Source organism: Harpia harpyja, chromosome 6, assembly GCF_026419915.1.
Source record: "Harpia harpyja isolate bHarHar1 chromosome 6, bHarHar1 primary haplotype, whole genome shotgun sequence".
NCBI classification, from domain to species: Eukaryota; Metazoa; Chordata; class Aves; order Accipitriformes; family Accipitridae; genus Harpia; species Harpia harpyja.
In genome coordinates this window covers 53,380,966-53,396,380 of record NC_068945.1, presented here as the reverse complement: position 1 = coordinate 53,396,380, position 15,415 = coordinate 53,380,966, and the positions used below count along the sequence as shown (strand labels likewise).

The 15,415-nt window shown below is 41.7% G+C and overlaps 1 protein-coding gene across 5 annotated transcripts in view; it reads left to right on the top strand.

Annotated features, from left to right (window-relative positions):
- GRAMD4 (GRAM domain containing 4) overlaps positions 1–15,415 on the top strand; it is an 85,944-nt gene that overhangs the window by 49,883 nt on the left and 20,646 nt on the right. For all 5 annotated transcript variants that reach the window (XM_052789901.1, XM_052789903.1, XM_052789902.1 and 2 more), the window contains exons 4-7: positions 3,114–3,234; positions 12,573–12,634; positions 14,620–14,752; positions 15,233–15,258. In XM_052789901.1, coding sequence (XP_052645861.1) covers positions 3,114–3,234; positions 12,573–12,634; positions 14,620–14,752; positions 15,233–15,258 — 342 coding nt within the window. The remainder of the gene's footprint in view (positions 1–3,113; positions 3,235–12,572; positions 12,635–14,619; positions 14,753–15,232; positions 15,259–15,415) is intronic.

Genomic DNA, 15,415 nt, shown 5'->3' with positions numbered 1-15,415 from the left:
TTCTAGGTACCCATCTGTGTACTTCAAAGAGGCCAGCTGTACTTCTCAAGGATGCTTCTGGTTCCAAGGCCTAGTTCCCAGGATGGCAGGCATTTTCTGTGTCAGTATTTCAGCAGACGTTTTCTTCTGTTAGTAATTTTCCCCTTCTAACCAGGTCACTGTTATGGCTACTCACATCACCTGCATGTCCAGTTAAGACGTGCACTGATCCTCTTGTAATATTTTAATGTTTCTTGCCCAGCAGGAGATAGGGAGCTGTGATTGATATGCCGAGGAGGGAAATTACGGAAGCCGATTCATCTTGGAGCTGAAGCTTGACCTTTTATGTTCTACCCTTTTGTGTGTGTGTGGAGGGGGGAAGTTGTTTGAATTTTGACTGGCTGAAGATGAAATCCAAGGAGCACTCCTGTTCTCATCATCAAGGAGGATACTCACCTGTAAAGCTCAGTAGATAGATACCATGGTGAAATGTTTACAGGTTCTTCTCAACGGTTCGTGACCTCTGCTCTTTGTAGCCAACTTCACTGGTTCTGCAGGAGGACCCCTTAGGGCTAGAGAAATATCCTCTGAAAGTGCCGTTCAGCTTGGCCAAATTGTAGATTATTTCAGGGGAGAGAGCAAGGAAGAACACCACCCCACCCCACCTTCTGCCATGGTTTCTGTTGCTTAGCAAACTTTAGAGTATTTAACTAACCAAACCCGGAGGTTTTACAATGCCAGACGGCACTGCTGCCAAAGTAGCAACAAATAATGCTTTAAGGAGTTGGAGGGGCCAGAGCAGTTGTGGTGGGGTGGATTTGAATTGCAGTCATGTATGTGAAAGTTAGGAAATACTATGAAAGGTGAAGCTGTGACAATCCTTAATGATGGGGTGCTGTATTTTTATGTTTTGTTCTATAGGAGTTCTGCCCTGTTCGTTGTGTATCCTTTCACTCTGCCTCTTTCCATAAAGAATCTCTGGCACTGCTTGTCCTGCTAGTGGTCAAGTTTCTGGGGGTTGTGTTTTGGTTTTGGTAGAACAAGATGTAGCACAATCAGAACAACTGGAATTAAGGAAGCTGGAACATCTGAGTAGACTTTCAAGGGCACTGAGGTTAATTTATACTACTTGTGGTTTTCTTATGTACACACAATGCATAGTCACTTCCTCTTTAAAGAAAAAAAAAAGTGCTTAGTGAAAAATTTTTTCCCTTTAATGGTCTTGAAGATAACAACCCTATGGAGCTTTGGAAGTTTTTGTGATATCTTCATGATATTGCACAAGGTCCAGTGCATTTGAAGTGCAACAGATGTTTCCCCTTAGCTGTGTGCCTGCTCTTGTTCTGGAACAAGGCGAGCCCTTGAAAGTAGGGTAAGCTAATTATAAACATAGTTTTCTTATTGGATTTAAAAGTCCTTGTGGACACATGATTAGGAACAGCACCATGTATGGGTATGCCTTTTTGTCCATATCTTTCCATTTATTTACAGGAGAGACAATACCTGCTGCAACAGTGGAAGTTCCCTACCCTACCCTTGGGAATAAATTTCAGTTTTAGTTGCTGGAAGATAACTTGGTTTATGTGCTCTGACTCTTCTTTCTGAGGTCACTGACGAAGCATCAATGGGGAGATGGCAGCACTCCTTTCTGTTTGGTGGAGTTCAGCCTGTAGCCACATGGTGGAAACTGTCATGTCCTCTTGATTTGTGTATCTTTTTCCTGTCTCCCCTAACTCTGTGCTCTAAATCTCTTAGCGCTGCAGGAATACAAATAATCTAGTACCACCTAACTTGCACAGCAAGTAAAATAAATGGTCAGAGATACTGCACAAGGGCCTCCTTCAGAGGTGGGAGTGTTTATCAGTTCCTCTGAACATTTGCACTAGGGCTTCAGACCTTCTCAAGATGCATAATGATTGTAGTCAGAGAGGGTCAGATATCAAAATTATCTGACTAGCAAAGGTTTACAAGGCAATATGTGAAAATAAACAGAAGAGGTTGCTGGAGGGTATGACGTAATATACGAATCTTGTAAAAACAATGTAAAACCTCAACCCCTGTGTCTGTGTTGATGGTGGAATTAGCAAGTATTTTCTGTTCTGGTTTGCTGTAAGCTTGAAATACACCTGCTGTTCTACAATTTATTGCCGATATTGAGCTTAAAAACCAGCCCAGAGACCAAAATGTAGAGTAATTTTTTTGTTTAAAAAGAAAAAAAAAGAGAGCGATTCCCAGTCGTCGTCTTTTTGTCATGTCTCTTATATGCCTATCTGGGAAAAGTGATCACTGATAGTGACCCTGTTGTAGCTCTAGAGTAAAGTAAGGTCATGAATAAGGATACTGCCAGAAACAAAAAAGCAAGGCTAATTAGCCACAAAAAAGCCTTACGCATAGTTGATACTAACTTCTCATGAAAAAAGTTCTGAGAGGGTCTATGTATGTTTGTATAAGTAAATATATGTGTGTGTATGTGTTTATATATTTATATATAAAATTATTACATGGAAGTTAGTAGGGTACATTGTAACCTCAGAAAAGGGTAAAAATCTGAACTTAATTCCTTGTCTCATAACCCCATCTTAAAACTGTAAGATGCTCAGGTCCATAATGGGGCCATCTGACTTATACAAAAATACAGGGGTGCCAGAAATTGATGGATAGAGGGTTATATGGCATAATATAACTTTATGTGAGTATACGGTTTGGTTTTTTCCTACCCATAGACATGGGCGAAGAAAACGGATACTTTTTTTTCTTGTTATGACCACTGAATTTAGCAATAGACAGCCTTTCCTGCTGATTATTTCTTTGCAGAATAAAGGGTATGTCACCTTGTATTTAGATAAAGGTAGCTTGTACCAAGGGCTTATTTTTGATACATTGCATCTTGAAAAGAAAACTTTAAAGTTGTTTTTCTCCTTGATTTAACAACTGTAACTAAATATTTTGTACGTGATACAGCTGTGTGCTTTTTATGAAATCTTCCTAGCCCTTGATTACTTGTTTTTTCTGGTGAACGTATTTGGTATAGCACAGATAAAAAACCCCTACCTAATCTATCATAATTAGATTTTAATTTCCTCGTAGAAATACTTCAGGGTAACTAAATCTTTTTCTTCTCCTTTAATTAACAGAGGAGGAGCTCAGGAAGCTGAGAGAAGAAACAAATGCTGAAACGTTAAGGCAGGAGCTAGAAAAGGAACGGCAGAGGAGATTAGAACTAGAACAAAAAGTCAATGAAGTACTTAAAGCAAGGTAAGAGAAATATATAAAGCAAGGTAAGAGAAATATCTTCACTGTAAAGCTGAAAGCCACTTGAGATCTCTGACTGTCTCTGAGGAGTTCTGGTAAAAGCATCCATTTCCAGCCTAGGCTCTCTTAAAATAAATTAGTAGCTCACAGAGAGAGAAGCTGTCTACGTTTTCCTGTAAAAGTGCACTTGTGCACCCATGTACACCCAAGTTACTTGACCATACATACTGCCCTAGCTACAGAAGTGTCCTGACACTTTTCTATTTGGGATATTCTTCATTTCACCTTCTCTGATGCCGTCCCTCTGGGATCTCACCTGCCTGGAGCTATCAGCGTGCACTGTGTGCTACTGAATGCCAGAGACTTTGCCATGCCACTGTATATGCTTTGCCTCTTCAAAACCTGTGTCATCTCCAGACTGCCTAGTCCTTGTTACTCCTGTTCTAGCAGCAGCAAGGACATCCCAGTACTGCAGCACAACTCTAACTGTGTGGGAGTGACCTGATTTTGAGCCTTCCTTGCCACTGCAATAACAAATGGAAACATGCCTTCCCATGCCTCTAAGTCCTTTCAGCCTTGAGGACACCCACCTTGATGATGCAAAGCATCATGTTTGATGTTTTCTCCTTAGTCTGCCTAGCTGTATAGACTTTAGGTCTTAAGACCATAGCAGGTGCTTGGTGGCCTTGTTGGTCTAGACCAGTTGCGTACATAGCTGCCTGTGTTATCTTCCTCAGCAGTAGCTAAGATTACTTGGCTGAGCATTAGGATCTGTGGTTCACCATCAACTGCTGTCACCAGGAGATAGTGCACACTGAGTTGGTAATCACATGCGATAAGCACTGCCAGTTACTTAGAGGTGACAAGCAAGAACCATCAGGCAAAACTTTTTGCTTGGATGTGAGGTTTCCCAGTGCCATACAAACTCTTCCCAGCCCGCCGCTTCCTTCTGTACTCATCCTGAGCATACAGATGCCTTTCTGGTCAGGCCAATAGTCCATGTCCCCTGGTATTCTGTAGCAATGGTTATAGGAGCTATTTATAGGAAATGTGTGAGCCTAGTTGCTTCCTGTGGTCTCTTTACCTCCTACTCCTATGGCATCCACAAACACTGTATTAGGGGTATCAGAAGGTACATCGCTGCCTTTTCACTTCTGTATCTGTTTGCACACCTGTTATCCATGAATTTGTTTAACTCCCTCTTGAAAGTGCTGGTGCTGTCTACACCTGGAAGCTATGGAGACAGTACATTACAGAAGTCCACTCTTGACTCTAAAGCAGCAATTTATTTTCTTTCCTTTTTAACAGATTTCTTAGTGGTTTCAAGAAGTGGCCTGAAGTTACAGAATTTTGAGATTTGGTGAATAACTGTTCAGCATTCAGCTTATTTACCACTCTTGATCAGTCCTTTCCTCTCTTACTCTTCTCCTCTCCAGACTGAAGAGTTCCAGCTTTTCCAGTATCTTCTTAAGAGTACTCCATCCCTTTCATCACTTCAGTTGCCATTCTTTAACTGTTCCGTCTTAAGATGAAGAGGCTGAGTTCATGCAGTATTCAAAGTGTGGGTTCACTAAGGCCTTATATAGAATAAATTAGTCCTTCCCTCTTACCCTCAGTACCCAGTACAGTGGGGGTTTTTTGGCTGATGTTTCACACTGATGGTTTTCCAAAATCACTGGTTCCCTGCAAGGTTGGTCTACGTGTAGTCTGGACCTGAGCTGCCAAGTTGCATGCTTAGAAGGGGCTCTGCAAGGTCCTTGTGGAGGAGCCTTGTTCCCAAGCCAGCCCTGTGACCATGCACTGGGAAGGTGATCCGGACAGCTCTGACCTGGGTGGTTTTTTGGTGACTTTTAAAAGTTGCTCTTACAACTGAGAAGTGGGATTGCATTTTTTATTGCCTATGCTGGTTGACCTGGCTGTATGCATGTGTAACTTCTATTTTGTATCTAGACTGATGTTGCCTAGTTGAGAGGGCTACTGGGGACAGTGGAAGAGGACAAACTTGGACCCATCCCCATGCTTAGAGTACCTGTTAGCTCCATAAAAGCAGTACAAAGCAATTAGTATTGTTTTCTGCTATTGGTAGAGAAAGATAACGCTTCAGGATACCTTTCGTCTCTGACATGCTGCCTTGAAGAAGTCATCTGACATGCAAGTTCCACATGCTTGTCTTTGAGCACGGTACAGGTTATATCATTAACACTGGCGTAGGCCTTAAGTTTTTCTCCCGAGAGCAGATATGCTTGGGCTTTAGCTCGCGCGCCAGAGAAGGGGGAGAGTGATCCCATCATTGCTGGGAGTCCTGGAGAAGGATGAGGAGCTGCCTTCCTCTGCAGGAAGGTACTCATCATCCTGCCCTATTTCAGAGTAATGAGGATGGCCCAGGGTCTGATATGGCCCAGTGCAACTTAAGAGTACATGTGTTTCATAGAAAAAAAAGTTTGAAGGATTTTGGTTCTCAGTATTAGTGTCAACATCTGTGTCTCGTTGGATTGTGGACAACAGCAAATCTCTAGCAGGCGTGCCATTGCTAAATTAAGGTAGCATGACCTGTGTGCTTCGACGCTGTATTCCCTTTTAGATATCCTAAGGATTACACTAGCCCTGTTAGCTTGGGTATTGCACTTGGGGATTACATTCAGCCAATTATCCCCTTTATCCATGTCTTTTTCAGGCTAGTCTTGCTAATATTCCAACCTTTTTGGGACAGGCAGGTATATGTAAGATGACAACAGAAAAAAAGACTTTGAAGACTTTCCCAGCTTCTACCCAGAAGAAGAAAAAGCAGGTTTCCTACGTTTTTTCCTTAACTTGTGCTCCATTGTGTGAAATTTTTTCACTGCTTTTTTATCTTTTTGCACTTTGCTGTAGACATTTTAAAATACTTTTATTAGGACTACAGGCAAAGTGTTGGCTGACACAATCAAATACGTAATAGGCCAAATTTACACCTGATGGAAACTTAATTTTATCAAGCAAAGTTACCACAGAAAGTCATCTTTGCTTATGTCAACAAAACAAAATTTGCCCTGCTTGTCAGCTATCTAATTTTTCATGTAATCTTTAAATAGATATGCATATAAACATTTTTGCTTGTACTCTTTTTTTGCTTACAGAAGTGAAGTGCTGATGAAAAACATATCATGCTATGGTGTAAGAAGGAAGAAATTCTTTTAACAGTTACAGTATTCAGAAGTATTTGTGAAGTACATCAATACATGTAGCTATATGAATACATGCTGCAAAGTGTTCAGCAAGGAGAAAACAATGAGCTAATCTAGATTCTTTTTTTTTTTTTTTTGTGAAGAAAATGGGCTTCTTTCATTGAGTTGTGTGGAGGAAGGAGTGGAAGAATAGGATTTTTAGTGGTTTTGTTTGTCATGGTGTTCATTGTCTGTATGTCGGCATTCAGAAACATGGTGGCCCCAGCTGAAGTTTTCCATAGATGCATTTCAGGACATCCCAGCACTTGGTACGACAGCTGAAGCTTATGACATTTTGCTAGTGGAACAGTGCATAAATAATTTGGAATAGTCTGTGTGAGCAGTGCTTGTTTAGCATAAATTGTGGGCTGTTGCTGCCTTATTTTACAAATTGTGAGCTAGCTCTATCACACAGGAAAAAAAACCACCCCAAAACCAAGTAGTTTTGTAACAACACCTACCAACAAGATGTGGCTTATGCAAACCTTTTTATTAGTATCATTGTGAACTATTTTAAGAGGAGCAAATAGGCAATGCTTCTGCATAAGCCCCTATTCCTTCTGTGCTGCTGCTTATCTTAGTTATCTTAATTAGCCCTTCCCAGCCTTTTGTTAAATGACATTGTGTTTGACACATGCGATGTTTTGAGCATGGCTGACTTTGTCCATTGAGAAGATGTCTCAGCTTGAGATTGCTCTGGAGGCTGGAAATGTTCCCTCCTGGAAGGATCCCTGTCAGGCTGGGACTCTGCACAGGTAGCAAGAACCTGAGTCCCAGGGCTGAAAGTTTATCACCTGGCTGCCGTGCTGCACTGGGCTTGCTGACATACATGGTTGCTGATGTACCCAGTTGGCTGAACTTCATGTATGTGTTTATTTTTAACTTAGTAGATTTGGTGACAGGCTGCTTGTAAAGTAGCTCCTGTCAAGAGTTTCTTATAAATTTTTTTCTGCCTGTGAACACCTAGATCTTGTACGACTTTGGGTTGATGACATTTCTTTGAAGGAGATGCAAAACACGAAAATGGTTTAAGTCACAGCTCCTCAGGTGAAGAAGCCAAGCATACCTGAAAGATATGCCTTTAAACTAGGCTGTGAAAATACCTGCTTTATGCTTATTTTTGCATTTCTGAGGTTGGAGGGTGCTTTTGATGGAAACACACACACGTTCATGTTGCTTTGAGGAGTAAGAAGGATGTAACAGCCTTGACTGGCTTCCACAACAGCTGTCAAAAGAATGATGATGGGTTGCTTGTGAATGTGGAGTTAGCCTGTAGGAAAATTGCTTTTAATATGTCTAAGAACATCCTGACATCAACCGGACCTGTTCTGTGCAGCAAGTCCAGTCTTCATGCAGTTGTTGGGGGAAGTCAGTTGATCCACATACGCCTCAACTCGCAACTGTATTCAAGGCCTAATATGCACAAACCAAAAATGCTTATTTAAGGTCAATGGCCTTCAGTATCCAGGCTCCCTTAACTTTTGTGTCATAATTGCAGCTACAAAAATAACGCTTTGGTGCTATTCTGTGGAGCAGCATTGACTGGATGCTGCATCAGTGTGTGCTGGTCATTTTTGAATGGTACATGTGTACTGGTCATGAACAGCTCTAACATTCATGCTTCCCTGATTTCAGTATCTTTGAAGAAAAAAAAAAAAAGGCACATTTGTGTTTGTCTTCTCCATTGGCTGAGGTTGCTCTTATCTGTTTTAATCAGCCTGTGCTTTTAAATGGGTACAATCTCTAGTTGCATAAACATGACCTAACCTCAGGTTGGGGATCTGTTGGTATTACCAATCGCACCCTTTTTCTGGGTGAAAACCATGGTCCCGGAGGAATTTGTGCAGCTTGTTTTCTTTGGTGCAGGCTGCAGTTAGGAAGCCCTCATAGAAACACAGCCTTTTACGTTGTTCTGAGGGACCGCTTATGTTTTCCAGCCTTTTAACTGATCTCTGGCATGAAGAGTGGTTCAGAAACTGTAGGAAGGATAATTTCTCCCCTCTATCAGTGGTCTTGATGTACTGGCTGGTTCAACATGACCTGGTTTGGGGATTGAGCTTCCCAGTGGGTGTGCAAGCCTAAACAATGAATTCTGAGCTTCCTGGCCCAAATCTGTCTGAAGTGGCTAATTATAACCTGATTCACAGGTGCAGTAATGAGCTGTCATTAACCTGATGATTCGTAAAGGTCAGGTTCTTCACAGGGAAGGAGTAACAAGCAGGTGGCAAGTAAGACATTGCCAAAAAATACAAAACAAAAAAGCACCAAGAAGGGCCAAAGCCAAAGCATCATGTACTCCTGATGGAGCCCAGTGAGGCTGCTATCCAGAACTCCTTCTTGATGAGATTTTTTGGATTGTTTTCCAAGAAACCTGGGGAGTAATGACGCTGTGCTGCTTCTGAAAATATATCCCAGCATGTCAAAGGAAGACCCATCCTGAAGGCTTTGACGGCTGGCAGTGGTGGGATCCTCTCTCGGCTCTGTCACTGGGGCCATTCAGGTGTGACACCCCCCAGTGCCTTTGCATGACTGGAGCAGGTTGAGTAACTGGCTCCTGCCTGTGTGAACCTGCTTGTGAATGACTACCTCCTTTCTACCTAAATATGTTTTCAGCTTCAGTGAAACACGGTGACAGTGACAGATTGCAGATGAAAATGCCCACCTATATAGTGTAATCACCTGGTGTGCTGATTGAGGAAAACAAGATACTGCTGTATAATAGTTTGTGCAAATTTAATCACATTAATGGTGCTCTGCCTTTAGAGAGTCAGAGCTGGAAATGGAGGAGATGCAAGGATGTGCAGGAAAGAGCAAGGAGAAGAGGAGGTTTTAGGTGGGGAACCTATGGCTTGTGTAGAAACTTGGGAATCATAGAATCATAGAATCATTTTGGTTGGAAAAGACCTTCAAGATCATCGAGTCCAACCATTAACCATGCCCCCTAAACCATGCCCTGGAGTACCCTGTCCACTCGCTTTTTGAATACCTCCAGGGATGGTGACTCAACCACTTCCCTGGGCAGCCCATTCCAATGTTTGACAACCCTCTCAGTAAAAAAATTTTTCCTAATATCTAACCTAAATCTCCCTTGCCTCAACTTGAGGCCATTTCCTCTTGTCCTATCTCCAGACACCTGACAGAAGAGACCAACACCCACCTCACTACAACCCCCTTTCAGGTAGTTGTAGAGAGCGATAAGGTCTCCCCTCAGCCTCCTCTTTTCTAGACAAAACAACCCCAGATCCCTCAGCCGCTCCTCATAAGACTTGTGCTCAAGGCCCCTCACCAACTTGGTTGCCCTTCTCTGGACACGCTCTAGCAGCTCAATGTCTTTCCTGTAGTGAGGGGCCCAAAACTGAACACAGTACTCGAGGTGCGGCCTCACCAGTGCCGAGTACAGGGGAACAACCACCTCCCTGTTCCTGCTGGCCACGCTGTTCCTGATACAGGCTAGGATGCCATTGGCCTTCTTGGCCACCTGGGCACACTGCTGGCTCATATTCAGCCGGCTGTCAACCAGCACCCCCAGGTCTTTCTCTGCCGGGCAGCTTTCCAGCCACTCTTCCCCAAGCCTGTAGCGCTGCATGGGGTTGGTGTGACCGAAGTGCAGGACCCGGCACTTGCCCGTGTTAAACTTCATACAATTGGCCTCGGCCCATCTATCCAGCCTGTCCAGATCTCTTTGTAGAGCCTCCCTACCCTCAAGCAGATCGACCCTGCCTCCCAACTTGGTGTCGTCTGCAAACTTGCTGAGGGTGCACTCAATCCCCTCATCCAAATCATCAATAAAGATATTAAACAGAACAGGGCCCAACACCGAGCCCTGGGGAACACCACTTGTGACCCGCCGCCAACTGGATTTCACCCCATTCACCACAACCCTCTGGGCTCGTCCATCCAGCCAGTTTTTCACCCAGTGAATAGTGCACTTATCCAGGCCACAAGACGCCAGCTTCTCAAGGAGTATGCCATGAGAGACAGTGTCAAAGGCCTTGCTGAAGTCTAGGAAAATAACATCGACAGCCTTTCCCTCATCCACTAGGCGTGTCACCTGGTCATAGAAGGAGATCAGGTTGGTCAAGCAGGACCTGCCTTTTGTAAACCCATGCTGACTGCGCCTGATCCCCCTCTTATCCTCGACTTGCCATGTGAGTGCTCTCAAGACAAACCGTTCCATAATCTTTCCCAGTACCGAGGTCAGGCTGACAGGCCCATAGTTCCCCAGATCCTCCCTCCGACCCTTCTTATAAATGGGAGTCACACTGGCAAGCCTCCAGTCCTCTGGGACCTCCCCTGCTGACCAGGAACCCTGATAGATGATAGAGAGTGGCTTGGCAAGGACCTCAGCCAGTTCCCTCACTACTCTTAGATGGATCCCATCAGGTCCCATAGATTTGTGAGTGTCCAGATGGCGTAGCAGGTCCCTAACTAATTCCTCCTGGATTAAGGGGGGTATGTTATGCTCTTCATCCTTACCTTCCAGCTCATGGGGTGGAGTACCCTGAGGATGACTGGACTCGCTATTAAAGACTGAGGAAGAATGGCACAGAAAGCAAAGTTAAAATTTAGCTAGAAAAAGTTAACTGGTGGAATTTCAGGTGGCTTTTGAAAAGAAGAGTTGCTGTGAATACAGAAGCCGTGTGGAAAAGTCCTGTAGAGGCGTGAAAACAAGTGGCTTTGAAAGCAGAAACCATTGAATTCACCTTCTCCACACTGATAGATGTCCAGTTATAATTTATAAATCAGTAAATTATTTCTAAATGTTCCTTTTAGAAATGAACAAGGATGTGGAAAGCTCATTAAATGTGCTTAGGAACAAAAGGAGGTAATTAGTTCTGTAGTTTCTCCATCATGCTCGTTGATATATGCTGATGTTGAGACAGCACGTGTTAGTAATGGCTTTTTCCATCTGCAGACAGTACAGCAAGATCTTTCCCTAATGTACTTTGTAGAGGAACAGCAGGAGAGAGAACTATATATTTGTCTATATTGCTGCAATGTGCCCAGTCCAGTGGGATCCCTCTTCTCGCTATCCATTTGCTGACTGGCATCCCAGTTGGTTCCCTTCCTGTGGAGCAAATGATGAAGGGAACATCTGAAAGCACCTATATAGTCTGATAAATGAGTGATAATGAAATTGCATGACCGACATGTTTTTGTTTCAAGCAGTAATCTTTTCAGTCATACAACTTCCTGTCAAGTAAAACTTGCTGCGGCTGGTGTTACATTGTCAAAGCTGCTGCTTCATTAGAAGAATCTTTCTGTAGGACATCTACATTTTGATGGCTGAAGACTTTTGGACTGAAGCCTGAAGTATTCTCAAGACGGGTTGGCAGTTGGAGGCTATGGATAGTGTAAATGTAATTTGAAGCCTTGCACGTGTGCAGAATAGCAAAAGCATTTGTGTTTTCCAAAATCTGTTCACTTTTAATGGATGAGAATATTATTCTTGACTCATTTTGAAAGGTGAGACTAATGATGCCTGCTACTTGCCATATATTTTTAGAACATTTTTGTCTCGGTTTTTCAGACCATTATTTCAATTTTGCAAGTTTTAAAAAAAATATTTTTAGAATTGGTTGGTATCTGTGCATTTCAAGAGCTTACAACATAACATTTTAAGTAATTCTTGACACCTGTTCCTCTCATTGTGAAGGTGAGTGGTGTTTGACTCTGGTAATGATGGCAGATTTCAAGGTTCATGCATTAAACTGTGGTTTTGTTCTAGTACTGTGGTTATCAACTTGCGATATGGAATCCCTTTTCATTTATTACTGTGGGAAAAGTCAGGGCTCTGAGGAGTTTTCCTGGCAGGCATTGAAATGAATATACAACACAAAGGCATAAGTAATGCAACAAATTTGATACTAAATTATGTAGTAGTTGTAAGTTGAAAAGGAGCTGTCGGTGACAGGAAATGGCTAAACTGCACCTCTCCTTCCAGTGGATGGTATTTCCCTGGATCCTAAGTGCAATGAATATTTTGACTCTTGCGAAAGGGCATGAGTGTGTTTTTTTTCTTGTCATCTTGTATTATCTCAGCTGTGGAAGCCGCGGAGGTTCCGGTGCTCCCTTTAACTAAGAGGGAAAAAAATTCTTCATCTGTAGCATTTCACATTGTTTCCATTTTCTTTGTAGGACGGAAGAGGTGCCAGCAGCTCAGCAACCTGCAAAGCCACAGACGCAAGCCAACGGAACAGGTAATCTTGGTCAGATCTGTACTAGCAATTTGATTCAGTCAGACTTTTTTCCACCCCTTTCTTTTGATCCTTAGAAGATCAAACTTTGCTGAAAAACTTGCTGGGTCCTGAAGCAGGCTTCCGAAGAAGCTGAATATGAAAGACTATTTGAGCAGCTGCTTACTTCTTCTGCATTTACTTTTTGTAGTTGACTTTGCACACCTGAGCAAGGAGTTTGTTGTGCATTGTATAGCTTCTAGGAATATAATGAAACCTGTTGCCTGACGTTATCATTCTTGCATGCTTTGCTGATCCTTGACTTACCAGAAAACAGGTATAATACATAGAAAAGATGTTCTATTTTGTTCTCAACTGTAAAAGCTCTTTTATGCCATTAAGTGATTACTTCTTCCTTTTTCTAAAAGAAAAGACATTCTGGAGAAGGAATAGGCTTAAGAGTTACTCATTTTTTGGACACCTAAACCGTCGTCTACATTTCTCAAGCTGCTGCTTATTATGAATTCAATCGTGTAGTGATTTCTGAAAGAACTGAGGCAGCAGGCGGATTTTCAATCTTTCAGTACACCTAAGCTTTCCGCCCCACATCTCTTGATTGAGATTTAGGCTTTTAAATCTGCCGATTAAATTTGAAGTTGCTCCTCCTGTACTCCCATAATGTCAAGACTTTTTGTTATGTGAACTATAACCTGCCATTTTTTTTCTGTCTTGTACACTCAAAATTTCTTTCTCAGTACTCTCTGAAGTATTAGCATGTGGGAAGCTAATAAAAAAAATTTTTTTATTTTCAAATTGTAGTGTTGTCTCAGCTGTAAACTGTCACTAAATTCCTTGTTTTTCTAGATACCACTGTCATTCATTAATAAATAGTTTGATTCCATTTTCTGAACGCTGGTTGCTTTTTCTCAGATGTTTAAAAGCATTATTTTGGCTGGTTTAGTTGGCTGATTAATTTTTCATGCCTCTGTTTAATCATACCTTAATTTTATGGAGTTCTGTACAAAGTTTGATTCTGGAATAGCTGTGACCAGTGTACCCTTCGTGACATTGCTGTGTTGACCTACCTTTCCAAAGAATAGTCTGTCTGTTCCTTCTAGACAGTGATTTTCTGAATTACAGGTAAAGCAAATGGTGATTGTTTTATTCTCACTTGTGCTACCATAAGGCTTTTACCCTTATACTATTTCCATATATCCTTATATTTATGTTATATTTTTCCACTGAAACTGACATACAAAAAGTGTGGATCGCTTCATTACTTTGCTGTATGAGACTTTCCAGGCAGTATTACGCCTGTATGTTCCATATATAGAAAGTGGCGTAAACAGCATAATTTCTGTAGCCTGGCTTTAAAAAAAAGAAAGCGCATGTTTACAGAGAGAGAGAGATACACACATACACACACATATGCACACACACACACAATCTTTGCAAGCCTATAAATGGTTGGAAAGTGGTAGGAAAAATGCCTCTTGCAGAATCTTGCTTAAGTTTCCACCTCCCTTTCCTGTTAAATTTGTATGGCTGCAAGGTGGTTGTTCTGCTTTCTGCTCAGGAGTGTTTTGCTTTACGTTTGCTTTTCTTGATGTGATGCTTCAGTACAATAGGAGCGCTGAGATTTATGTCAGTCTTTTGTTTACAGGAACCTCTTAACCAGCAAATGTTTTTACAGTGTTTGCTAAAATTCTCGTTTGTTAGGATGTTTAAGCAAGCTCTGTACTTCTGGTAATAAGGTGCTTCCATGTGCCACACTTAGAACAAAGCAGGAGTAACCTTTAGTCTTATTTTACCAGCTCAGTGCAGTCAGGGTTTCTGTGCAATGGCAGAAGTAAATTGCATAGTGAGTTTCTGTGAAAAGTGTTGGTGAAGGACAGGAAAGTTGTACAAAGTCTGCTTTCCAATGAAGCATGGCATGCAGGAGCAAGGGCAGGCTTTGGATGAAGATGTCTTCTAGTATTAGCCTGATACTTAGTGCTTCTTTTTTACAGATAAGCGTAGTCACACAGTCTGTTCAAGACTCCAGAAGTGGTTTTGTGACAAATTTGGGGAGTATGTTGAGGACTTCAGATTTCAGCCAGAAGAGAATACAGTGGAAACAGAAGAGCCACTTAGTGCTAGAAGGTAAATCTGTAATGTGATTGTATGATATTGTTGGCTTCTTTACAAGTGGCTTTTTTTTCTTTTCTTTTTTTTACAACCTTTTACGTGGTTTAAACAAGTGTTTGCATAACAAGTAATAAAACTGAAAGTACAGAACCATCTCAAAAGGTTTGTAAATGCTTTGGCCAAAACATGAAATTTGAAGTTTATCTGCTGTCTGAGGTAGAGTAAGAGTTATATTATTTACCACATTCTGTCATATGCCTCTCAAAAACTGTGGACAAAGTCTTAGTTAGGCTGGAGAGCTTTTATATTTCAATTTTTGGTCTGATGTAAGGCAGGCTGTAATAGTTACTAGAAACACATTTTATAACAGGCAAGAATGAAGCTTTATGCACAAACATCTAATTTATAACTGTGAGCAGTATTTCAGGGACCAAATGTACACAACTGTGCACTACTTGCCTATTTAACAAGTTGGTTTTATCCTTTATTTTTCAGATTGACTGAAAATATGAGAAGATTAAGTAAGTACTTAGCAGTATTTTATTTTCTGGAAGTAAAAATAGTTCTTAGTAACCCTATTGGGAGGATTGCTGCATTTTAAAATATAGTGTTTTGAAATACTTCTGCCAGTTCATAAGCAGAAATGATTCTGAAATCCTGAATTAGTGTTTGGAGTGC